This window comes from Pagrus pagrus, assembly GCF_965226575.1.
Source record: "Pagrus pagrus genome assembly, chromosome: 5".
Taxonomy (NCBI): Eukaryota; Metazoa; Chordata; class Actinopteri; order Spariformes; family Sparidae; genus Pagrus; species Pagrus pagrus.
In genome coordinates this window covers 14201456-14228017 of record NC_140189.1, presented here as the reverse complement: position 1 = coordinate 14228017, position 26562 = coordinate 14201456, and the positions used below count along the sequence as shown (strand labels likewise).

Genomic DNA, 26562 nt, shown 5'->3' with positions numbered 1-26562 from the left:
ATAAGAGACCCTGAGACAATGACAGACACCAAACCCTAATTAGGTTGTCATGCTGAGAGCAAGGGAAAGGCAGAAAGAGAGGGAGAGAGGGAGAGAGAGCTTATTAAGGAGGATAGGTGTCAAGCTCTGGCAGGAAAAGGAGGTGGGAGGAGAGCAGAGGAGGGGGAGGATGAGGTGGAGGGCGATGGAGGGAGGTAAAGAGAACTGGGTGCAGACAGGGAGAAACAGGAGGACTGGGAGAGTGCGAGGACGGTGGAGCGGGAGCAAGAGGCCAATGACAAAAAACAGGAGGTAGATGGGCGAGAGGTGCAGACGACAGAGGCAGCTGGTGAGATGAAGGGAGATTAGAATAGGTGTGGGAGTAAAAAGGAGTAGGAGGGAGGAGGTGATGGAGGAAAGGTGCAAAGGGAAAGGAAGAGGAGACAGTGAAGGTGGAGAAGGAATCGGCTGCAGCGGAGGTAGACAAACAGGATCAAGTGAAGAGGGGGGATGGTGATTTATGGCACAAGTCAAGAGGAGAGCTGCTTCTCTAGTGCAAACAGTTTCAATGGTAGACAATAGAAGAAGTGACACAAAGAGGGAGGAATCACTTCACATAATGAATGTTGGGTTAAAGAATAATTCAGATTATTTACAAGTTGGGCCTTCCTTTCATAGTTTTGCCCATCATTCCTATAAGTTTTGATGACAAACCATGTACGATAAGCGCTGAATTTTGGGAAAATGCTAGTGTTGCTACAATGAAGACCAATTGTCAACAAGTGTTTCGCATGATTATCTAAAGTAATGCATTTGGACTTAAAACCAGAAGTGAGCTCATTTAGAAGTACTGGAGGTCAAAACTGAGCTAGGAAGTCATTCTATACTTGGTGGTACATGGTCTTCGGCAGCCGTTCACTTAGTCGCTATGGAAATAGCTCAGCTGTCATCACATATTTATATACTGTATATTGTCTAATATTTTGTTGCATATATGACAACCTGTTAACACCTAACTGATGCTCCAGTTATTTTAGAAGCATTTTTTGTTTGGACAACCTACCTGGCTATGTAGCTATATACCTGTCTGCCTGCATTCACTCTGCCAGTACACTCATTGCGAGTCTTCCACAAGGCTTGGCACACTATTAGCGAGGTAGTGGCACCAGAGTGGCAGAGCATCCAAAATGTCCCAATACTAACATGTTTAGGTTCATCGTGATAATGTTAGGTGTTTCCTTAGACGTGAGTGAGACATGAGGTAGCTGGATATGGTTAGCAATTATAACAATGTGCTGTGCTCACAGAATACAGCCCCTACGCCTGTTGTTCAGTCGCTAGCTAACTTAGCAGCACAAAGCACACAGTCCCTGAGCAAAAACCAGAGTGAGCAGCAGTGGCAGTAACAGACATTTGCTCAGCTGCTAACTGAGTACCGCAAAGCACACTGTCCCTGAGCCCATTAAAAGAACCACAGCCACAGCAACACAATCCTTTAGTAGCTAATGCACTCCTTTAGCAACTAATGTTAGCCCAAAGCACATAGCCCCAGAGCCAAAGAACAGAGCGGCAGCAGCATCAACAGCCTCAACAGCCTCCTTCAGCAGCTAACATTAGCACAAAGCACTCAACTTAAGCAGTAAAGAGTCACTGTCACACAGGGTAGCCTTATTTATAAGACTAAAGAAACTAAGAGAGCTTGTTGAGCATAGCTAACTAGCTGCTAAAAAATTTACCTGCTGGCCAGCGAGAGCTACACGGCAGCTGGTGTGTGTTTGTGTGTCATGTGTTCAAGAAGAGTGGCTCTGAAAGGAAGGCCTGAAGGGAGTGGGTGGGATTTTTTCGGTTGCATACCTGGCTGCTCTTGCTGGTTTCTACAATCCTATCATCCCTAGCTTTAAGTTGCATGATGACAGCTGAGCTATCCCTGTAACAAATGACAAAACTACATCTATTGATGATGTATAGCTGCAATACATGGCTTAAAGCTCTGAAAGTTGAAGTTAAGAAACCGTTAATATATTATCATTCAATGAGGCAACATCTTTTACAACCATACTCAAAAGGATTTAAGGGGAATGCAGGCTGAGAAACACTAGCTCTGCCAGTGCCAGAGGCTAAAAGTGTCTTCCAATGATGTGTTAATTGAGTGTATTTTACGTAAATGGATAAAATTGAAATGAGACACAAAAGGCCCCCTAAAGCTCTCAAAATTAACTTAAATTTAACATAAATCATTGCAAATACCCGTCTTTGAGTTTGCTTAGAAATACTCATCCCTATGGAGACTGTAGGCAAAAATATTTACCTTTTTTTTCTTTTACAGATTTACATGAAGACATATTTTAATTCAGTTCATTATGCAAACACACACAAACACACCCTGTTCACTTGCAGGTAAACAAGACTGTGAACCTTGTTCTGAGCTACAAAGCCAACTGGTCCATTTGTTAGTTCCCCACCACCACTGTAGTATCAAACAAATTCACACACACACATACACACACGTATCCATAAAGAGCCACATACTGTAGGACTCAGGCCAAATTCTGCAGTGGTGCCAACAGCCATATTGCAAATATTCAATTTAATAAACTGGCAGCATTCCACATAACTAGCAGGGCAAATGTGCAGGTGCATACAAACACACACACACACATACATACATAGGCACACCTGCAATATGTAGACTGAGGAGAAAAGTTTTGATATTCTAGACAGACCTCAGTAAATGTAATGATGTAATGGTAAACTGTTTCAGATGATAAACTCCTAATGTGCTACCGACTGAGTAAAAGTAATATTCTGATGATAAAATAGCACAATTTTTGAAATACAATTCATCTGTGTCTTGAAATATCGATCGCTGAGGGCAGGGGGCATTTTCTTCTCAAAATGGATGCTGAGCAGTTTTGAATATGAGATCCCAATCTCTTTATTCTAGCGCCAAAACGGTGCTGCTTTTTGCTACTGCAATGTAAATGGGCCACCTGGGTAGAGACAGAACACTCAGAGTCAGAAATCTATTCCAAGGTTGTTCCCGTGTGATGAAATCAACAACACCGAAGCAACTCCAGGAGCACTGCTGCATGTCAGAGTCGGGCCAAAAATATTTTGTTTGCAAGCTGGTTAAATCCACGCTGTGTTTGTTTAGTCTTAAGAAGCAAATGTGCTGTGGCTGGGAGAGAAACTTCAAAATAAAGTCTGTGTTTTGCTCAGTGTTCTTTGACCTAGCTCCCATCTGGGGAGAGCAGCAGTATTTATGTGATATTCACAAAGTGTGAGCAAAACAATGCATCCAGCAGAACAAGTAACCCAGACCAGTTTTCAGTCATTTTACTTCACATTTGACCTTTGACACTATCAAGTAATTGGTTAAAATCAATTTAGAGAACCGTGTTTAATCTTACCTTAGTACACAGGTGTAAAATCCATTGTCTTCCAATTCTGCAGATCTGAACCAGATGGAGTCTTCTTCTTTACTCAGCCTGTGGCCTGAGAAGATGATAGGCTCCTATAGGACACAACACAAAGTTAACACATGTTAGAGCAGTAATAAAATAACAATGGTTATTCTTAGTGTTTTTTAATAAACAGACATCTGGTGTGAGCACCCTAGATGTATTACACATTATGGATATCCACAGGACTCAATCTATACTTGAAATGCACAAGACATGTTTCATCAGGTCTAAATGTAATCCAGCTAAATCCTGTTTTACCATTCAGACAGAATGCACACTGCTGGGAAAGGGGGACGTTTTATTATAGCACATGGGACCACAGTATGATTTATCAGTCCCTCTAGTTGCTTTGTATCAGCCATTATTCAAACAAAAGCAAGCCCAAAGAAAGAACAGATTCTGGGTGTGGATCCCAGTACCACTTTCAATATTGTTTACATACAAGACTGTTTTGGGGTCACTTTTTCAGTATGAATACATTACGCTTGGAGTTAATAAGTCATATGATTTTTTAAATAAAAATCCATCTAATCTGATGGTACATTATATCCTGCTCACTGGCTGTAATAGTTGACCCAGAGAGATTCAATTAAACAAACCTGAAGATGTCTTGACATTTTTCAAATGAAAACACGGACTGCGATTTCCAATTTATTTCCATTTTATCTGATATGGGCTTATATCATGATAACATTAAAATTCAAATACAAACTCACAGTCTGAGTCTTAAAAGGTGCAATAAATTAAAAGAAAGTCTGAAAGATTTAAAAAATAACTAAAATGATCTCCTGAAATTGAACATTTAAGAGTTTCCAAGTTATATCAAAGATGTCTACGAACTGTGTCACAGAGAGTAAGCATACTAACCAGCTAGCCCTGACCTGTCCATTCTGGTAATAACCACTTAAAGTGCCCATCACAGACCACTAGATGCACTGCTAGCTGAGCTAACTAGCTAACTGCAGCCTCATTTGGCAGAGGTAAGTGGTAACTCTGGTTATATGCTGTCCTCTATTTGTTTGGAGTGTGAATTCAAATGGTGGTCAATTCTTACATAAAGCATCTTTTAATTTTTATATTTAAATAGCACATCTTCCATTTAACTTATAGCCTTCATCCCTTTTTTGTTTGGTTTTGGTTTTTTGACATTCATAACAGTTGTTTCATTTATGTATATATTACTGGTTATATATTACTGTTATTTTATTTATGCATTTGTTTATTCATTTCTTTGTTTATGTGTTTATTTTTTGGGGGGGTTGTCTTACCCATGTGTAGGGCCCTATGGTTTCCGCGATCACGGAATCGCAGACGGAATCGCAAAATTGGCCGATTAAAACGGAATCTATGTTTTAACGCAGAATATTGCGGAATTTGACATAATGTCACTGAAATGCTGTTTTCGTGTGGAAGAGGAACGTATGTGTGGGGAAAACTGCACAGAGGGAAGCAAATCTGTGTGGCACAACAAGCCCCCTCCACAGACTGAGCCCCTCCCCCTTCAAAACAATGTAAGCATGGCGAAGCGGCCGCCCACGGCTCTGTCTGGCTAGCGGACACAACCAAGCAGCTAGTAGCTGCTGTCAGTTTGTTGTGTAGCGGCGAGCTACGAATGGTCGCTACTTTCAAATTAAAAGCCCCCCGATAAGAACCCAGTTCTAAAATCCAATGGGGTGCAATTTAAAGCTCTTATTTTGAAAACAAATTTGTTGTCACTGTTCACTGCCCAACTTCGTGTTTCACGTCACGTCACATGTTTACGCCTACCCCATTGGCGGCCAGGTGGCGGCTTTTGGAAAAGGAGGAATATTACGCCTCCCTTTTAGAAAGACAAGGCGGCAGATTACCGCCCTTACCTTGGAGCGAATGTGCTGCCTTTTCTATCTAAAAAGGGCTTCTGATAGGTGGGAAACTTGAAGAGAGAGTAGCTCACAAGGACTAACTAGTCCTACAGCTTAAATAACCTGTTTAAGTTACTTTTGAAGAAGTTTAAAATGTTTGGTGGTTGTTTTATGACATGTCAAGTAAGTTTCATTACTTGCTGCTTGTTTTTGATGGACTTTAATGTACTGTACGGTACAGTATTGAGGAAATGTGTTGTTTGTCACCTCAGTAATATATTTGATATATAAATAATAATATATAATAATATTTGTGTACATTTTAGTCATTTACATTAAAACACACTGTTTTTAGTTGTAAAATAAGAGTAAAAGGTAAAAAAACGGAATTCCCAAAAATTTAAACGGAAAAAACAGAATTTGGGAAAAAATAAAACGGATTTTATAGGGCCCTACATGTGCCATTCAGGCTGGGGTATAGAAGGTGGGGAAAATCCAAAGACTGTCAGGAACGTCATCTTTTACATGGATAAATAAGAGTACTGTGCTTGTATTGTTAGGTTAAAACTATCAGTATCAAGTATTTTAAATGTATGTAAATCCTGCTGACTTGCTGTTATTCTTAAAGCAGCACTATGTAGAAATTGGCATTTTGTTTGATTTAGTGCCCCCCACAGTTTGAGTGCAACACCACTGTGGTAAATACAAATCCCAGGTCTGTAACAATCAGTCAGATGTAATGTAGATGCTAACTACAAACATTCTCAATGTTATGTGTTGAAGTAAGCATGTATGTTACACTGTGATCCTACCCTCTCACTAAAGTTACATAGTGCAGAAACAAGTGATAGGGTGGTGGAGTGGCTGAGACAGAGACACCATTCACCCTATTACAAGAAACAGTACCATCAACATGATTTTGAAGCTGTTATTTTAAGGTAAAAAGGTTACATCATGTTGTTTTAACCTAACCTCCAGTATTCGAAAAATAGTTGAAAAATGATTTTAAAAAAAAACACGTATAGCCTCATCCTAAACATTAGACCATACTAATATGTAATATTTCTGCAATATAGCTTCGAGACACTAGTGGCAACACTGCTACTGAGAAGCACTCCAATCTGTGAATGAGAAAGAATTATTTTTTTAAAACTGATTTACTTTAATGGACGAGACTTGATAAAAATGTAAAAAAAATAAAGAATATTTTAGTGAATTCCACTGACATACTTTTATTTCATGACTGCAAAGTCTCCAGGATGACTGACGACCATGCAGTGAATTTCCAGTAAGGAAATGTTAAGAATCCCATGGTAACTAAAATCTCTGTGTCATGTTAAATGGCTACAGTACAGTACAGTCATTACATCCTGCTTGGTGATGACAGTGCTTAATCAGTGTTATTCTGTTTCATTAAATATAGTGTGGCAATGGTGTGACGTACAGAAATTACAAATCATTTTAATTATAAATGATTATAATTTTTAATCTTCATCATTTAATTATAAAAATGAAAAAAAGAAAAGAAAATTGGTACCACATCAGACAAAAGAGGTTTTAATTAGATTTTTTTCAGTTTCATTGTCAGTGTTGTACCTCCTCTCTTCACTATGTGATCACTGACTATTCTGAGTCATCTTACCTCTGCATCTCCTTTGTTCTTGTACCAGATGAGGCGCAGCTTGGCGTTCATGGCCATGGTGTAGTTTGTTCGGATGTAGCTGTAGAACAAGGCACATTTGACCTGAACAGGCTCACCGGCCAGAACATGGTACTCCTTCAGATCCACTGACCAGTCTATGCATCCATCCACTGTGAGAAGAGAAAAAGAAAGAAACAGATGAATATTGAGAGTGTGCTGATAGACAGTTTACACTGTAGAGTGAACACACTCCAAATACAACCCTGCTTTTAATTGCTTGGGGAGAAACACTGATAGAAACTGGTTAGGTATGAAAAACATGAACAATCATCAAAAACACTATAAGACTTAATATAAGGTATGAAAAATGCTTGACAAGGAGAAAGGGTGATGGAGAATGAGAAACACAGAAAGAGAAGGAGTGAGAGTGACAGGGAGATTGTTTCATCTTGTTTCTGGCAAAATTGTTCTTACCTTCAAGGCAATAAAACATTGAATATGAATTTGAGAAAGTGTGTGTGTGTTTGTGTGTGTGTGTTGTCTATTGTGAGCATACTAGAGGGGGCAGCAGCATAAATATTAAAAGAGATACAAATATTGGATTTATAAGATAGGAAAGGAATTGTACTAAATAATAAAGTAATAAAAACAATACATTTATACATGAACTATGTTTTAATTATATTTTAACAGCCTAATGTTATAATTGTTATGTGATCATACTATTACACTGCATCCCCCTGTATATTTATTGAAACTGAACTAGAGAGAAAAAAGGTAATAACGGCTGACAAAGTGGGAGAGAAGTGACAACAGAGATTGAAGGAGGAAGAGGCAGTCGAGACGAAATAAAAAGAGAGAAGAAAGCAGAGAGGAAGCGGCGATGTCGGGGTGAGATCAGGTCGACCGGATCGGACAGAAAACAAGTTGTAGATGGAAGACAAGTAGGAGCTGGTGAGACGTGGAGGTCGAGACGGAAAATGACAAGGATCTTTCCCAAATGGACTTCCCCCTCCTCCCCAGGCCCACCCTCTCCCACACCATCTCCACTGCTCCTAGTTCTCCCCTCCTCTCTCCTCTGTTCTTTGCTCCTCAGACTTTTTGTCCCCCTCATGGGCCGAGGCTCCGATAGATGTTCTGTGTTTTTAACTGAAGCCCTCCAGCACTTGAATTATAGCCTCTACCCTGCAGCAATAAAGCCTCTGGATCTGTCATCTGCCCAAACATACCTCCCCAGACTCATATCCTTGTTGTTTTCTCGCTTGTTTACTGTGCAGCCCCGGCATAACCAGTGGGTATATAAGGAGTGTCAACAAACTCAAAACTAAACTAAACTAAATCAAACATTATCCAAGTCCATGAATACAGAAAGAAACCACATCATATAATACTCATCATCATAATCAAACTTTTTCTTCAGTTGCAACAGTGTGAACAGGAACTGTTGGTAGCCACAGCAGCCCAACCCCGCGCGATGCAAATGTGCCAAAATGTAAACAAATAGGCCATAGGCTAAAAACATGCAGGTGTAGACAGTCCAACGAGTCAGACATTTTGCATGGTCCATCAGGTTTGTTGTGTAGTGCAGGGTGAAGCTCGACTGATGTTGCACAGGTGTTGGTTTTTATATTGAACCCTGCATCTTGCATGTCATGAAATGGTGAGCCAAAGTTAGAGACTCGCAAAAGAGAAACATTTAATACCTGCACAGCTTTATTTAGATTCAGCTTTCTTTCTTTCTTTTCTTTCTTTCTTCTTTGTTTGCTTGTTTGATTTTTATTTTACTTATTTGGAACACTGAGGATGTTTATATGTTTTTTCTTATGTTAAAAAAGAAGAAGAAAAAAGGTCGACTGCTAAATTTACTCTTTGGTCAAACAAAGTTGGCAGTTTCTCTATGTAGGAAAGAAGAGCTGGAAAGATAACAGAGGTGTGACTATTTACTAGTTTTTAAGGGTCTAGTTGGAGTAAAGGTGTTGTTGGAATATAAGTCTTATGTGAAAATGGATGATTTGGATATTTTTCAAAATGTGTGGGATTAAAAGGGCATAGTCTTCTGTGCAGTATGTGAATGACTATTGTCACCAATTGTGGATGTAGAGTATTTGTTATATAAATCACTTGTTTTTTAAAACCTCAAAACTCTCTTTCTTTCTTTTTCTTTCTTTCTTTCTTTCTTTCTTTCCTTCCTTCAGCAGCGTTCATGTATTTATAATTTTTGATTAAAATGGAAATAAAGAGCAATTTGATACAGAAAATGATGGTAGTCTTAGTCTGTGATAACTCCTTATCAATACAACATAATTGAAATAGGCGGGGTGGAAAGCGCAAGAGAATGAACTGAGTGACTTACCCAATGCAAGGTTTATTAGGAAGAAACCATTAGAAACCAGTATTTGACCAATAAACGAAACAATTGACAAAACTAAAAATGAAATATGTTAAACTTTGGTGAGCTCATGGCTCACACCATGTAGAGACTTCCTCACAAATATCCAGTGGTGGAAGATGTATTTCAATCTTTTACTCAAGTTAAAGTAGCAACGCAACAATGTAAAAGTACTCCACAACAGGTAAAAGTCCTGCATTCAAAATCCTACTTAAGTAAAAGTACAGTAGTACCAGCTAAAATTATCAAAAGTAAAACTCATTCTGTAGAAAATTGAGTGACTGATATATTATTAGATCATTTATTCATTTGCATCAATTCTGTTGTAGCTTTAATAACTTTATAAACTATTGGGTAGTGGCTCCAACCTGGGGGTCGGGCCTCTCCAAAGGGTAGAAAATAAGATCAAAAGTTCTGCTATGCAAATTTGTGTTATTTTTCCAGAACTTTGGTCGAATCTAATCTAAAGAGTTTTACCCCTAAGAGCCTCAGATATCTATTTAAATTAAACCACATGAGGAGTTAAGAGGGGAAATGTCTGGTAACAACTCGTGGTCACACAATGATGATTAAATTCAGGAAAACTTTACCTATTTGGATAAATATGCATACTGAAAACAACCTATGAAATTTAATACCTTGCGAAACGGCATTTAAGACTTTAATATTGTTTTTAGGGCCCTGATTTTCGCTAAATTGATTTATCAACTTTTATACACCCTGGAAGTCAGACATTTAATGCTGGATGTGGATTGTTACAGTGTAAGTGAATGTAAACATGTTCTAGCACTCTGTAAAATGTGTCAAGTGTAATTTGTGTTGAGTTCAGTCACTTCCAAAGATTTAAATGCTGCATTTGCATGAGTTTGCGACGCAAATTTACAACCACACACTTAATTGGTTACATTTATAGATTTAGCAATATGTATTAAGTCATAGAGAGGCAGAGAAGATTTACTGTAGTGTCGCTGTACACACACACACACACACACACACACACACACCTCAGCAGATTTATTGCACGCACAATCACTCTCTCACCCCGTAAATGATTTAGTACTCTTCCACGTCTCTCACTTTGACTCTGTCTCCCTCTCTTTCTCTGACACACACACACACACACACGTGCCAGACACACAAACACACACATACAGTATTTAACAGCGGCCATTTAATCATTGACACGTTTGCCAGATATTTAGAAGATTACAATCATAAAACATCACTGTGTGCGCGTGTGTGTGTTTTGCAAGTGTGTTTGTGTGCTGTAAATTAAGTAATGAATAGACCAGCCTTGGCTTGGTGGTTGTAAATTAATGAGCTGACACAAATTGAAGGTGTGAGTGCAGCCCATTCAACACCTAACATGGAGGATCACACACACACACACACACACACACACACACACACACACACAACAAAACACATACACAAACACACACACAAACAAGACAAAACACACAACACGCACATTGGTGCACCCAGGGCATTACATTAATAGAAAATCACATTAGTTTGGTCTGCTGGACTAATGCCTCTTGTTTTAGACAATGTTTAACGCAGGTCACACACACACATGCACACACGCTCACACATTCTTATAAACACCCAGACACATTAGAACGACGGGGCCGTATGTAGCTGCAGGTCATAACCAAAGCAAACTCCCAATAATTCATTCATCGCTGCCTCTACACGTGCTTGTGCATGTGTATTAATCTGTGTAGGTGAGCGCATGTGCTCGAGTGGGCATGTGTATATACAGCTTGCAGTGTGTGTGTGCGTGGGAGTGTGTGTGTGTGTACGGGCGAGTGCAGCTGCGTGTGTCTGTAGACATATTAAATGTGTGGGCGAAGTGTTAGCATGGGCAAATATATCATCCCCGTCAGCTCTATCTGCATATGGATGCTCCCAAACAGCCGGAAGAAAATAACCCTGGATAAATGGCAAAGTTTCAGAGTTCGGGAAAGTGCAGAGAGTTTTCGGGTAAAACACACGCACACTCAGACTCACACGCACACACACAGTGACACATCTAAATAATGGGTACTTCTTTTCTCCAAAAAGAATACCGACCAATGAAAATACTGAGAATAAAATGGTTCTTTACCTTTTCTGTGATGTCTGTCTTTGAAGAAACATGTATGACATATTATATGTAACAAACCATGTCTTGGGGTGAATGAAATTAAATGGCAGTGGACCAAACACAAATGTTACGTAAAATTTTGTGTTAGCTGTTATTATGCTACTCCCGAGTGTTTCTAAAGTCAACAAATTTGCTTCAAAATAGCTAAATTACTTCATTTAAAAGTCCTTGTAATGAGTATTACTTGAATGGCAATAGGTCCCTGATACGGTAAGTCCTTATAACATTATTCAAATTAAAAAGACTGCATAACCAATAATAATACTATTGTAAACATGTTTATTATCAGATATTTATAAGCACCTATACAAAACTTGTTAACAGATAGACTGCTTCAGAGTATTACAATAAACCTTATACATTTTCTAATAATTGTTTCTAATAGAGTAATAGTGATTTAATAAGGCTGCTGCTCCTGATATTATACCTGGCCGTGTACTAAAATTATTGCTGACATTTTTAACATCTCACTCACACGGGAGACTGTTCCCTCCTGCCTCAAGACAGCCATCGTTGTCCCTGTACCTAAAAAGTCTGCAACATCCCTGCCAGCCTGGACCCTCACCAGTATGCATTCAGAACCGTCAGATCCACAGAGGATGCCATATCCACTGCCCTTGACTCAGTCTTCTAAGCACAGTTGCATCAGAGGGGAGGAGCAGTTGAACAGTTTAAGGTTCTTGGAAATCAACATCACAGAGAACCTATCTGGGTCATCACACATCACCAGCCTGGTTAATAATAAACCCACAATTGGCTCTACTCCCTTATGGAACTGAGGAAGGCTAAATTTTGTAAATTTCAGAGTTAAGTTCTCATCAAATTTTACAGAGAAGCAACAGAAAGCATCCTGACTGGGAAAATCACGGCCCAGAACAGGAAGGCTCTACAGCGGGTGGCTATAACTGCCCAGAACATCAATGATATCAGCGAAGTATGATGTCTGCACAGAGCTCAAAGGATACTAAAAGAGAACACCCACCCCAGCCACAGTCTGTTCACCCTGCTGCCATCTGGCAAGAGATGGAGAAGCATGCACTGCCATACCACCAGGTTATTGAGCAGCTTCTTTCCTCAGGCTGTGAGACTCCTGAACTCATCCTCAACCATAAAAAAGTTATTTTTTCTTGTGTAGCATAAAGGGACTACATCTTACAGTTTTGTTTATCAGCAAAAGTGATTCAGGAGTGCTGTAGATGCTGTAGGATGGGAGTGGAAAGATGTCTGTGAACCTTTTGAAGTGGGTCATCTTGTTCATGTGATGCTAATGAACTAGTCTTTTTTTACAGATTTTCAATGAAGGTGGAGGTGGTGAAGTGCTACACTGTAACAGCCTGTGGTGGTCACTGTCCATGGTGCTGAACTTGTGGGACATTGTATTAGAAACAGGAAAGCTCTTAGTCCTCTTTAAGTTTGTCTCTTCTCTCTTTTTTCTCAATTTCTGTGTTTTTGTTTTATAATACTTTTATCATGATGCTGTGTTTTGCACTGTGAGCTAACCAAGGCAAGTTATTAACAACTTTTTGTTGTGGCAATGAGTTAATTCAACTACTCCCACCTTGACTCAATACTCTCAGATCTCAATAATAATGTTAAAATGTATATTTGAGGTGGGTGGACACTTTAACTTTAACTTTAACAGGTTAGCAGTTAAAGTGTTGGTGGGATGAATTAAAGAACCTTCACCGAATATACTTTTTTTTATTTTTTGTCAGTGGCACTCTGCTAACAGTAAGGAGCTCACTAACTTCCTTCACTCTTCTCACTTTTTGAGAATAGAACGACTGAAAACCAGCTGGCTGAGGGCTTTTATGGATTTTATCATGCCCAGAGGTTGTTTTTCCAAACACAAGTGTGAAAGACTACAAATGACATGAAATGAATATAGTTACACGGTCAAACTGAAAATTACAAACATTAATGTTTTGTCATATTTATTAGGAGGTCTGTGAGCTTTGGAGTTTGTGCAGGTTGCAGCATATTCAGTTCAGGCCTGTCACTCAAACATAAAGCCCTGCAGAGCCCACAGCCTGTCTGCACACCTCCCACAATCCCCTGCAATACCACTACAGCTGCTGCCATAATAATAGCTTGACCTGACCCGACGTGCGCACAAAGACACACACAAAGACACACACACACACACACACACACACACACACACACACACACACACACACACACACACACACAGAGGTAATGATCCCGGCATTCACAAACAGGTTCAAACACGCATGCAAGCGCACAAAAAAAGCAGAGGGAGGGAGTCAGACACACACACACACACGAACAGGGCGCACGGCCCAAAAAAACACAAACACAAGTCTATCACTACTGCAGGGCAATTTACACCCAGGTGAGAGGAGAAGAACAGAGGGAAAGAAAAGGAGAGAAAAACAGAGAAAAGAAGGTGAGAGAATGAGATTACAAAGAGGGAGAGAGAGCGCACACCATTTGGCCCAGTGTTTTGTGCTGATGTTCAATTTCAGCACACAGCTCATTTGACGGTTACTTCTTTTCTCTGAGCACATTTTATGACAATAGGCTTTAGCCTGGATAGAGCTTTATTTATATGGCGAGAGGACATTCTGTATGTGTGTGTGTGTGTGTGTTGGTGTGTGTGAAAGAGCAAGATGAAGCGTGAGAAAGAGGGAGACGGAGTGTGTTTGCCATTTTCAAAATGACTCCTCAAAATGAGTTGCACTCTTGCACAAACCAGCGGAGTCAATGCTACACACACACACGCACACACACACACACCAAAGCAATCTATTTTGTGAGCTGTATGAATATGGTAATGCATGTGTGGGTTATGGCCTTCATTCAGTGCAATGGAGTTACAACAGCATCTATCAGCATACAAGGCTTGTAGAGCCACACAAGCGCGCACACACACACACACACACACACACAGTAAAATGCTCAAGTTAATGTTAAAACACACACACACACACACACACACACACACACACACACGTCAGTGCTGAATAAATGGACTTGACCACAATCTGGCCTCTGTCTGATGCTACCAAACTGACTGAAATGTATTCACCCTCACATGAGAAAACACGCACACACATTCACACACATTCGTCTTTGCCTTTCAAACAACCCATATTGCTGAACAAAAGAAACAATCAAGTGACATTTATTAAAACCAAAACTTTTGCTGCAAAAACACAATTTAACTTAATCGGTGTATTGTAGCGATGATCAGTGCCTGTGTGTTTGTATGGAGCGCTGGCTTTGTTGGACAATGACATAGCGACAGCACTAACAAAATAATATGCTGTTCCTCACACAGCTGAAAAAGACCCTAGGCAGCTAGACAAAGTCAAAACATTTCCCTGTCCCAAATCACCTTGTTTACATGCTGGATGAGACATACCTCATTTAAAAAACCTGTTAAATAAAGAATGTTTTGGTTTGATTGGGTAAAGGCAGGTTAACCATAACCTCTATAAATCATCAGGGTCAATATCTAGCAAATAAAATGATCATATTTCTGAAACCATGTTTGGATTTCATTTATTTTGAAAGACACTCTAAAAAGGACCAATTTGTAAGAAAAGCTGAGTCTCATTTCCAACTCACGCTTTGGGAATGTAGGTTGGGTCGGCCACCATCCCAAAGCGTTTGATCATGAAGGAAACAGATTCTTAAACACCTCTTTTCATAACCTAAATACTGGTTTGGTACAGCTGGGTTGGGATTAAAAGACAAAGGAGACACATGTAGTTGATTTCTTACAGTTCAGCTGTAAAAAACCTCTGATTTTTTGGTGTAATATTGGCGTACCAATTCATTATAGACTGTTGCAGTGTCTGTCTTTGGCCAAATGTAATTATTCTTTGCAATATTAATTCCTCAGTGACAATATTTATATTTATCATATTTCAGTAAACATGACTGAATCCCAACACACTTAATAGGAGAGGTTGGTTCGTGACCCAACGCAACAAACAGATGCCTATCCAGAGTCCACATCCAGAGTTGGCTGGTATGGTTTTCAGTGGGTTAAACACACAACCTCCACACAGGAGATCTGATTTCAAGTCCTGGATGTACTTAGTCCTGGATGTAAGTTAAAGTCAAAGTTGACATTTAGACTAAAGTAACTGAGCTTACATAGTAATTTTAACCCAAACCATGATCTTTTCCTGAACCTATCCGAGTAGTTTTGGAGCAGAAGTAACAGTCCAAGAGCAATACAGGTTCTCACTCCCAACTAGTCAAATACAGCAGCTTGGTCAGTGAACTTAACCTTTAAACTATGACGCTCTGGCTACCCTTCAAGCATCAGTTTTGGACGTGTAGGGCTCCGTGGTCAAGTTAGCACTAATATGTTATAGTCAACATCCCGTTAGACTTTCAAAATAAAGGCTCTCTTGGCCACTGACCAGGCTGTTGTATTTGACATGTAAGGAATGAGAACAGGCTGAAATGTCAGAACATGTGACATGTTTGTCAGCAAGTCTAAACAAAGATTTCATAATTATTATTGCTAACTTGACCAGGGATGCCTGCATGTGCAAAACTGACACTAGCGAGGTAAGTAGAGTATCATAGTTTGAAGCCACTGACCAAAGCTTTCATATTTGATGAGTTGGAAGTGAGAATATGTTGGTAATAAATGTAACATGAACTATCCTTGTTAAATAAAATATAAATATAAATGGAGATGTAATGTACAGTTAGTCAACCTAGATTAATTTAATGCAACTCTTGATATAAGCCTACATAATAATTTGAGGTGCGTGGTTTCAAAGCACAGTGCTTTGTACAGACACAGTTCCATGACTACTTGGTAAAGCTGCAGCAAAGCTGAAAGAGGTTTGGATTCTGAGGAAAAGTTAACTGGTTTGTGTGTACTTGCCAGGGGGCTCTGTGTTTTGTGCTATTTTTATTTTGGTGGTAGAGGCCAACCTTCAAAAACTCACCATTTGTATCTTTTTATTTTTTTAATGAGTTTTTTTTCCAGCAAAACATTTAAGGTAGAGTATGGTTATCTCCTTCTTACCAAAATAACTGGTTTACTAAATATACCAGACCTTTCAATTCTAGTATAATAGTTTTAAGAGAACTGAACTGCTGTCATCTGTTTCCTCTGAGAGGACGCTTTTGTGGCAGAGCTACTTTGGACTTATCTGTCAGGAAATTTTCAGAGTTGGAACAGAGAGGGCTATCTTAAAGAGAAGGGAGAAAAATTGGATTTGATTGGTCAGGCTGGAAGCCAGGCTCACCACAGTTAGAGGAGCATTTCCAACTGGGTTATAGTTGTTCTGCCATGAGCCTCTCGAGTCATTCACTTAGCTTGTGCCACTAGAAGTTGATTCATGGAAATGAGCCTCAGCATATCGGCCCACACTGACATTTGTGAAATATGCTTAAAAAGCGGTCGTTTGCTTTTGTATATGAGGTCGTGAAACAGAATGACAAATATAAGTGGGAAGGCCTGTGAGTGACAAGACAAAAGGAGAGAAAGAAGGAATGTGAAAACAAAGGAAATGTAGAGGATGAGGGAGTGGTTTCGACAAGAAGTACTTAACGAGAAGTAATAAGTCCCATTTTCCTGGGAAGCAGAACACATTGGCCTTCTTATTAACCATAATAACTCCAGACGAGGTAAGCTATATAAGTGGATGGATGAATCGGTAGATAGAGGGAGGGACAGAAGGAAGACAGAGAGGAGAAACAAAGGAGGTTTATGTGGATGAGTAAAAAAAAGCCATATTTAGAGAGATAATAGTCGGTAATGACTCTCCGTATCGAGTTACCGCTCATTGAATAATGATGGAGTAAACAAAGGTAAAGAGGAAGAGGATGAGAAGACGAAGATAGCGGGAAAAGAAAAGACGTTTGTAGCATTACAAACATAAATACATCAGTGTCAAGTTAAACGTGGTACCTATGGTATAATTACACTAATGAATGAGATCAAGGAGGAGATGACTGATGATCTATCTCCCACCAGAGGTAATGTTAGTGTTTCTGAAAATTAAGCTCATGTTTCCCATTAAATCAAATGCCTCCCAGTGTAATCCTCTCCTTTCCCCTCCACCATCTGCTGCTGATTCAAACGGTACACTTTGTAGCTTGATCCTCATGTAAATGCACTGCTTCCCCAGCTATGCAGTGGATTTAAAGAGAGGAAAACATATGAGAATGGAGAGAAAAATGGAAAATGCCAAAACTACATGAAATGCAAAGGGACACCGACGTCATAGGGCTAGCCGGTCGGGCAAAATAAAGGCAAATAGGAGATGACACGGGAATGTGAAAGGGTTGGAAATAGATAGAACCAATTAAACAATACATAGGAGGTCACATACAGCTAGATCATTAGAAAGAAATAATGGAACGATGGAAACGGCAAACTGGTGACCAGATGAAAGGAAAGGCAGCTGTGTAAGAAAAACATGTTGGAACATGTAGAGAGAGCTGTATCAATTACCTGCATTCATGCTGTAATGTAAAAAAGTCCACTTTTTCATATTTCTTTCCATCCTATTCGTCGCTGTTGCATCAGTTTGGTGTTTGCTTGTACAATTACTCACTTTCCTCTTGCAGATCATTAAATTTGAATCTACTTTCTGTTTACTGAAAGAGTTTATATACAAAAAGAACATATATAGAACATATTTATTCCTATACTGATTGTTTAGTATTCGTACACTGTCTGCTCTAAACACAGGGATGTGTTTATCAGGAGTGTGTGTATATGTCTCTGTGTGTGTGTACACGTTTTTGTTACCTATTAGGGACCATTTCCAGGCATAAATACTGACCATGTCAGGACCAATAGTCCTTATAGGGAACAAAGACGGGTCCTAATGCAGCAAAGCGTGATTTCTGAGGTCCTGGTTAAGTTTAGGGGTAAAGTAGAATTACAGTTTGGTTAAGATTAGGGTTAGGCATAAATTGGTTAGGGTTAGGGCTGTACAAGTGAATGGAATTCAATGTAAAGTCCTAACAATGAGAGCTGCACAAACCTGTGTGTGTGAGTGTATATGTGTTACATGTACAAAGGTGATAATAATATCACTGTTTTTAGTTCTAAATGTGATAATAAGAACCTAAAGAAGAGTTATAATTTAATTCATTTCATTCTCCACAACAAAAATACAATCCGAAACTACTTCCTCCGAACAGGCAAGGCTTCACAGGAAACAAATAATTTCATCACAATGAAAGACCCCCTCACTTGTTTGAAGAAAACAAGATTTTAAGATTCAATACTTGATTAAACTGTTTGCCAGGGTGGTTTGAGATTCTCCATCAAAACAACAGGGATGAGAAAATTCAACTTCGAATGGATTTCAGAAACTTCTAAACAGAACCAAACAACTTTCAAGCTCTGAGAACATTGTCCTCTTTCTTTGTGTTGCTGTGTGTGCCTGAGTGTGTGTGTGTGTGTTTGTGTGTGTGTTCGCGTGTATTTATATATACGCTTCTGCTGCCCTCTCCATTTGTCACTGTGTCGATGGAGCGTGCGGCACAGTCACTCTAGTGTCTTACACACACACGCACACACACACATACTGACACACACGGTCCCCTTTGCTTTCTTCCTGCCCGTCATTAATAAAGAGAAGTAGCTGCACACCTGTTTACTGACAGCACCCACAGAGAGAGGGAGTGTGTGTGTGTGTGTGAGAGAGGGAGAGAGAGAGAGAGAGAGAGAGAGAGAGAGAGATGGGTAAAAGTGCAAGTGAACGTGACAAAGGTACATTTTGTCAAAGGTAAATGAATGGAGTCATTGTGATTGGAGAAAGAAATTAATAAGTGTGAAGGAAACCTCTTTCAGGCATGTTCTCAAAACATCATTTCTTTCTTGAAAATCCCAGTTTGAGTTTAATTTGCCATCGGTATCCAAATTTCGGTTAAAAAAGCAAAAATAAGTTTGCTAAGCTCATCTGCCCTGACTTTTTAGTTTTCACTGTGCTCTAGCAGAAATAAGCTTTAGGGGAATCAGATTTCTTGTGGTAATGTTTCCCCCCTCAGGCTACATACAAGCAGCTCTAACCACCTGATTGGTGGTTTGTCTGCCAACACTTCAGGAATGCCACAACAGCATGAAGTACTTTGACCTACGCTGCATGTATCTTGAAATTACAATTATATTCTTATATTCTTTTAAAATGATGTTAGAATCAATCTAAGATAACATTATGTGTTCTCTTTAGTGACAACGCAGTCGCAACATTAAGTACTAAGAAAACTAACAATGCATTTACGTACGTTTTGTGCATTAATAACACAGCAATTTACATCAGATTTGGAATAAGGAATGTTAGATGTTTTAAGGCCAAGAGAATTATCAACTGACTCTGTTTTTTTGGTGTCTTTTGTCATTGTTTTGGTCTTGCAGCATGTAACTGTTCTGTTTTGAACAGCACATTTTGTACACTTCATATTTTAGTTGTAATTCAATTGTAGAACAGCACAATTTGAAGTGTATTAGTGCACTTGTATGTGCTAAAGTGAAACAACTTCAAGTGTACTATGTACACTTTCAGTAGGCTATATTGCAGTGAATGTAATAGTATACGTGGTTGATTAATTTACTTGAATTCTACCTTATTTGCGTTACAAGTATATTAAAATTTATTGTGAGTCTCTTGCAAATATACAAGCAGACTTTGAGTTTACTAATCAAGCATGTATATTAGCACATACATAGAAATATACTAAAAGTGTAGAAAGTATAGTTGAATTTTTTAAATCAAATCAAATACACTAACCACAGTTCAAAACGTGGTTTTCTACAATTTAATAACAACTTAAATATACTGAGTACATAATTAGCTATTCCGAATGAGCAAAAATTAAGTTAACTAATTATTAACATACTTGAAGAGTGATTAGTCTGACTACAAGTACACTCAAGTCTGCTAAGATTTAATACTCAGTACTTAGTAGGATTTTTTTTCACAAGGGTAAAAATTTTAAAATCGTTGGAGCATTTAACAGCTAAAGAGCTTCATGTCTCACTGGAATGAGCTAAAATGGAAGTGAATATTGGAATTTGTTGGTTGAACACAAATAAGACATCATATGATAATGTTTTCCCGCCTGTGTCCTAAAGTGGCATGTGGCAATGTCACTACTTTCCAGCTCACCGTTGTTCTCCAGCAGTGCCAGGTGCTAAAAAAACACATGAGCACTGCAGCTCTGTCCAACATAGTCCTGCCATGTCTAATAAAACCTTTTTTATGTCATAGAGACCTATGTTTGAATAACAAAAAATGCCATTACCCTAACAGAGAGATGAAGCCTGTAGATGCCATGACTAAAAAAGAGACAGAAGCGTTGCCTCTGAGACTTTAAATCTGATAACAGTGAAGGTTTTGTATCTTGATATGCGAGAGAGAGCACGCAAAAAGGAACGACAGAGAGAATGAAGACCTTTTGTGACAAAACTTTTCAAACACACTGCACATTTATGACAGCAGAGAAGAGAGAGAGAGCGAGAAAGAGTGAATGGAAGACACTGTATGTAAAGCCAGCAGAATAATGAACTCCTCCACCTGTCACATGCCACTGACAGACGCCTGACTTCTTCACTTTCCTCCTCTTTTTCCATCTCTCTGCTCCTCTTTCAATCTCCACATCTGTTCTTTGTATCTTCCTCTCACTCCACTCACTTTCCCACTTGTTCTCCATCAGCACTTTGTTCTTCCTTTCTCTCTCTCTCTGCCTGTCTACCTGTCTATCTATTGAATATTTTAAATCAACCACAGCGGAGTTGCTGAACAGCAGCAGAAACAGCCCTGGAACACGTCTTAATCTGACATAAAACTGCAGCACGTGTCAGTGGTTTGCTATCTGTGTATGTGAGCTGTCAATGACTTTAAAGAATTCAGAAATGAAATATTGTTGCTCAGAGCACAGCTTTCTAACTGGTTTCAATGACCTTTTCTCTTTATCTGGCTCGATTTCGGGTTCCGACAGCGTAAGATTGACATGGTCAGAATCAAGTCTCAGTCTGATCCTTTAACAGAGCAATAACAGACTGACAAATCACCTCTGAGGACACTGCTGTGTCTTGTACTCAGCACAGAGGAAAGGCCACAGTTTATTTTCAGTAGAGAACTAGGTAAAGAGCGAATGAGCAAGAAAAAGCCAGAAATATAGAAAGAAAGAGGAAGACGGGTCAGTTGAGGAAGGCCAGTACACATCAAGGTCTTTTGAGCATGGAAGTCGAAAATGGTAATTTGTGCCTGCGTGTGTCCGTTGCTGTGCTTCTAACCAAGTCTCCTTACAAGATGTGGAAGCACTCCAGCAAAAATCTGGATGGTATTTACTTGAAAGAGTTGCTACTTAAAAGTTTGGATTTGGGTTACTTAAAGGTTAGGCTTAAGGTTAGAAAGAAGAGGTAATGTAGAAGTGTATTGGTACATAAATATATCTATTTTTTTTTCTCAGGAATGAAGAAGGAAATGTGTGTTCAGAACTTGGTGTACCTGAAAGACAGACTTTGGCAGGCACACGGTGACTGTGGGATTCCTATGTGAGTGTGTTTATGCCAGTCCTTCTGAAGTCTGACATACAGGAGGGTGATACTGTGCCACCAAACCTGGCAACCTCACTCTAGTCCGGTCACCTTGATCACCTGCTGTTGCCCCCACAGTCACTCCAAACACACACACACACACACACACACACACACACACACACACACACACACACACACACACACACACACACACACACACACACACACAGCTGACACGGTTGTTGAGTGGGGTTCTTCATCCATACTTAAGTACAATTTTGAGGTACCTTGAAGATATTTCATTTATATTTATTTATACTAAACTACATTTCAGAGGCATCCATTATATCTATGTCACAGCTCTACTCATTTGCAGATTGACATGTTTCACTAAACAAAACATAAAATAAGTTTCAGGGATGCAAACCCTATCCAAAGTCCGAAAAGAAATGCAGCAACCTAATATAATATAACAATGTGAAGGCCTGTGATATATGCTTAAATAAGTAAGACACTATATTAAATATATAAGATTAATAAAAGTCAGAGATTGTATCATTAGGATTTTATCTCTGCCTGTTTTATATTCTTATCAGCCCCCTTATTTTTCAATTTCCTCCAGGTTTCTTTTTCATTACAAAAGAATTGGGTTTTTATATAGAGACCAAAAGGAGATTATATTATCCAAGAAACAAGAGAAAAAAAAAGAAAAAAAAAAGACTACAAACTTGTGTAGTAAATTTTTCATTTTTTCTTTTGTACCACATTAATGATCTCACAACCCCCAGTTTTATCTTTTGAGTCTTTTGTAGGACCCAAGCCCTGGGCTGAGAACCAGTGGACTAAACTAACTATCCATACAGTATAAAGTAGTTAAAGCTGGGGTTGGTACGATTGTAGCCCAGAAACCAGCAAGAACAAGATACATTTTGAAAGTTTCCATCCAATAAAACCCCACCTCCACATGAACATGCACTGCCCACTACACCAACTGCCCAATAGCTCTCGCTGGCCAGCAGGGAGATGTGTTAGCAGCTAGTTTGCTACGTTCAGTGAACTCTTTTAAATTTCTAATAAACACATGAATAAAAAACTCTGATAAAATGCCAAAATGTCACAATTATATAAACACAAGCAAAATAGCCGTACCACAGTCTGAAGTGCTACAGTACCTCCTCCCTACTGTAGGTGTGCGCTTGTATAAACTGGGTTAGCTAGGCTCAGGGACTGTGTGCTTTGTGTAGTGGTAGCCACCAGACGACAATCTGTCACTGCTAATACTGCTCACTCGTTCTTTGGTTCAGGGGCTGTGTGCTTTGTGCTACTGAGCTAGCTGTGTACTGTGAGCACACCAAATGTAGGCTAACGCTAACCATAACACTAACCATGTTTCTCACTCACATGGAAGAAAACAACTAACATTATCATCTCGAACACTCACCGCAGTCAAGCCAGTATGTTAGTATTGGGTATTTTTGGCTGCACTTTGCCTGCCAATCTCGTGCCACTAGCTCACTAATAGCAGGCAGGCAGGTAGGTTGACAGTAGCCAATCCAGTCACTTTTGGCTGAATGAAATGACTGGATGGGCTTATTAGAGGCCTGCAACAGCCAGAGATACTGGATTTCTTTTCTTTAATTGACAGAGCATTTGATTTATTGATTCCTGTCCGGATGTTAAGAGATTTTTTGCAAATATAGCAATAAATGCCCCTGGAATAACTTACCACCCCTAGCTTCAAATTCTGCTTTTGAATCAATGAATCAGTGACAGTCTAATAGTGTCATATTACTCACAGGGGCAATTTTTATATACTTAGCACATTTTCTCAAGTATACTTTGTTTGTTGAGACTTTTCATATCAATAGATAGGTAATTTACCCAAGTGAAGGATCTGAGTAGCTCAGGATCATGTCTTTTGTCACCAGATGGAAAGCTAACTCCAGGCAGCTACAGTAATTATGCTGAATAACTTCAATAAAGTCATTGCACTATTCCATGAATAGCACTTCTCCTGTCACAAACGTTTCTTTAGTGGAGTGCTGCACAAATTACCATTGTTATTTAATGAGAAGCATGTAATTGACAGCACACATGTTTAATAACTCATGTTCTCATTATGGACCGTGTTTGTTTGTCTGCATGCATACCTCCTTGATGAGATTAATATGACAAGTGATCCAATTAAAGAGCCAGGGTGAGGGAGAGGAGCGCGCGGCAAACTATTCACTGGCTGATGAAAGGCAGATATGGGTTGGCAGGAGTTCAGCAACAGGGGCGCCAAAAGATATCTCAATGAGAATAATTGATTACTTGGGGGCTAAAAGGACTAGTAATTGACAATAAAGTGGAAGCAATTAAAGTGTTAGACAGGCAAGAGTAGTCAACCTGATTCATTTACTTGGCTCTGCTTTCTGACCCCTTCCTCATGTCTGTTTGAGTTTGCTCGAGACAAACTTAAAATTCTCCTTGACAACATGCCCTAAGCTTGCTAGGAGACAGACCCCCTCACTAGTTTGTTGACTCACAGTTAGAGTGAAGAAAACTTTGCTTTTGGAACATTCAGTGTATTTTTTCTTGAGGGCAAAGTTTCTGTCAGGTTGTTGGCTTGAATCATTTCTCCTGAAAATGTAAATGCTCGAGGCTCTAATTATTAAACTTTTAGCTGATACTATATTTTATGTGAGAATGCAGATTCATTGTGACTGTTCATGATTTGAAAAAAATCTAGTATAGCCACTTAAAGCTGTCATATTCAGTATTTTTATAGTGTTTAAGTGCCTTTTAGCTCATGTTTTGATTTTCTGAAGCTGAACTTTCATGTCTTTGTTTAGTCTCATCGCTCTCATCACTGATGTTTTCAGCTTCTGTTGAGTGAAAGGGCTCTTAAAACTCAACTCACTCAAAGTCACAGAGGGCTTAGTCAGACTCTCTGAATGTCAACTGGTGGTATAAACCTTCAATTGGACAGTATCTCAGAAAGTATTCTCCTCCTCTTTCACTGATATTTTCAAAATCCTTGCCATAGTGAAACACAACAACCCCTGAGCTGGTAAACAGCATGCTGAAAAAGAAGCAACCATACCCTGGTGTGAACATAAAAAAAGCTAGCAGCTACTTCTCTAGCCTCTTTATCCATTTTAATACCAGGGGTTGCCTCCCAACGTGAAAATGTTTCCCCTCTGCACTATTTTTCCCGGGCACTAATACTGCATCCTGGGCTTTGTGTTGCCCAAGACAACTATAATGGGTTTAAAGAAATACAAACAGGCTGTAGCAGAATGAGAATGGGTACAGCCAGACCTTTGTCCAGTGGTTACACAGTGCTACGGCTATGCAAGGCTACACGACGGTGCAGGCAGGTGTTCAGCACCTGGTACCACAACTGACTAGGGCTGCAAAATAGTACATAAAGTACAGTACTGCACAGATTTGGGAGGGGTACTTTAAAAATGTATATCAATACAGTTCTAATTACCTGTTTAAAAATGTCCGTAGCGTAATCCAAGTATCATAATATTTAAGTAATGTAACTTGATTACTTTCCCTTACATGTGGGTTACCTCAATGCCAAACACATGCAAATAAAGACGCGGGAAAAGAAATATCAATAAGATAACTTTTATTCAATCTTAATTATGTATTTAGTTTCAGACCAGAGTGATGTTGTGCGAGACTCATGAAGTGTTTTCAGGTTACAGACTAGTACATAATTTTTTAAATTTTTTTTTTTAATTGTTATCCTGTTAGTAAACCCCTTTTTTACTGACTGTATCTGTAAATCTAATTAAGTTTTTCCTGTAACTGTAATGGAATACAGTTACCTTTTTTTGTGTGTCCTACTTACACAATCCCGTTACATGTATTCTGTTACTCCCCCAGCCTGTACTGCACAAAATGGGACGAGCTTGCAGCAACCACTAGATGTCAGAGTAAGCAGGATTATTACCAGTAGTGAAGGTAATCATACTTTTTATTTATTTCATAATTATTTTTATTTGATAAAAAAATGGAATTCACCTACTTAAATTTTTTATTGCCTTGTTTCAAGAAACGTCTTTAGTCAAGTTTTATTGTCCAAACTCTTGATATACAGTTGTGCACAGTATAGACTATCACTTGTTGAGTTCTATTGAATTTCATTTCAAATGTAATTTGCATTTTCTTTTTTTTATTATCCTCTTGCAATAATTTCAATGTTTTTAAAAAAAATCCAAGTTACACTGAACCATGCATCCACTTTTAATGTGTACGTGTATGTTGTGCCTGCCTGTGCTCGTGAGCACCTGTTTCTCTGCGCTGCAAAGAGGAAGCACTGCCCTAATTACTCAAAACTCCCAGTGGATGCTCAGACCAGTTTACACTCATCACAATAAATTACACTCACCTCCCTCTCTACTGCCACAACACACCCTTCTCTCTGTCTGTCTCGTAGAGTATTCACACTCCTTACTACAGCAGTGCTTTTATTTATAACATTTCATTATGCATCAGAGGGACAGCCAACTGTTTTCTACCAGCCAACACATTCACACACACAAATACATGGTGTACACAAACACACATCCATATAAGTGTATTGTGAATGCATCTAGAGCCT

At 39.2% G+C, this 26562-nt stretch overlaps 1 protein-coding gene across 5 annotated transcripts in view; it reads right to left on the bottom strand.

Annotated features, from left to right (window-relative positions):
- Positions 1–26562, bottom strand: part of il1rapl2 (interleukin 1 receptor accessory protein-like 2) — a 428930-nt gene that overhangs the window by 159206 nt on the left and 243162 nt on the right. For 3 of the 5 annotated variants that reach the window (XM_084352205.1, XM_084352207.1, XM_084352206.1), the window contains exons 3-4: positions 6927–7096; positions 3390–3493 (exon numbers count right to left, since the gene is read on the bottom strand). In XM_084352205.1, the coding sequence (XP_084208331.1) occupies positions 3390–3493; positions 6927–7096 (274 nt within the window). Of the gene's footprint in view, positions 1–3389; positions 3494–4310; positions 4455–6926; positions 7097–26562 lie in introns of those variants that run through there. The other 2 variants (XM_084352208.1, XM_084352209.1) reach the window with 2 other exon arrangements.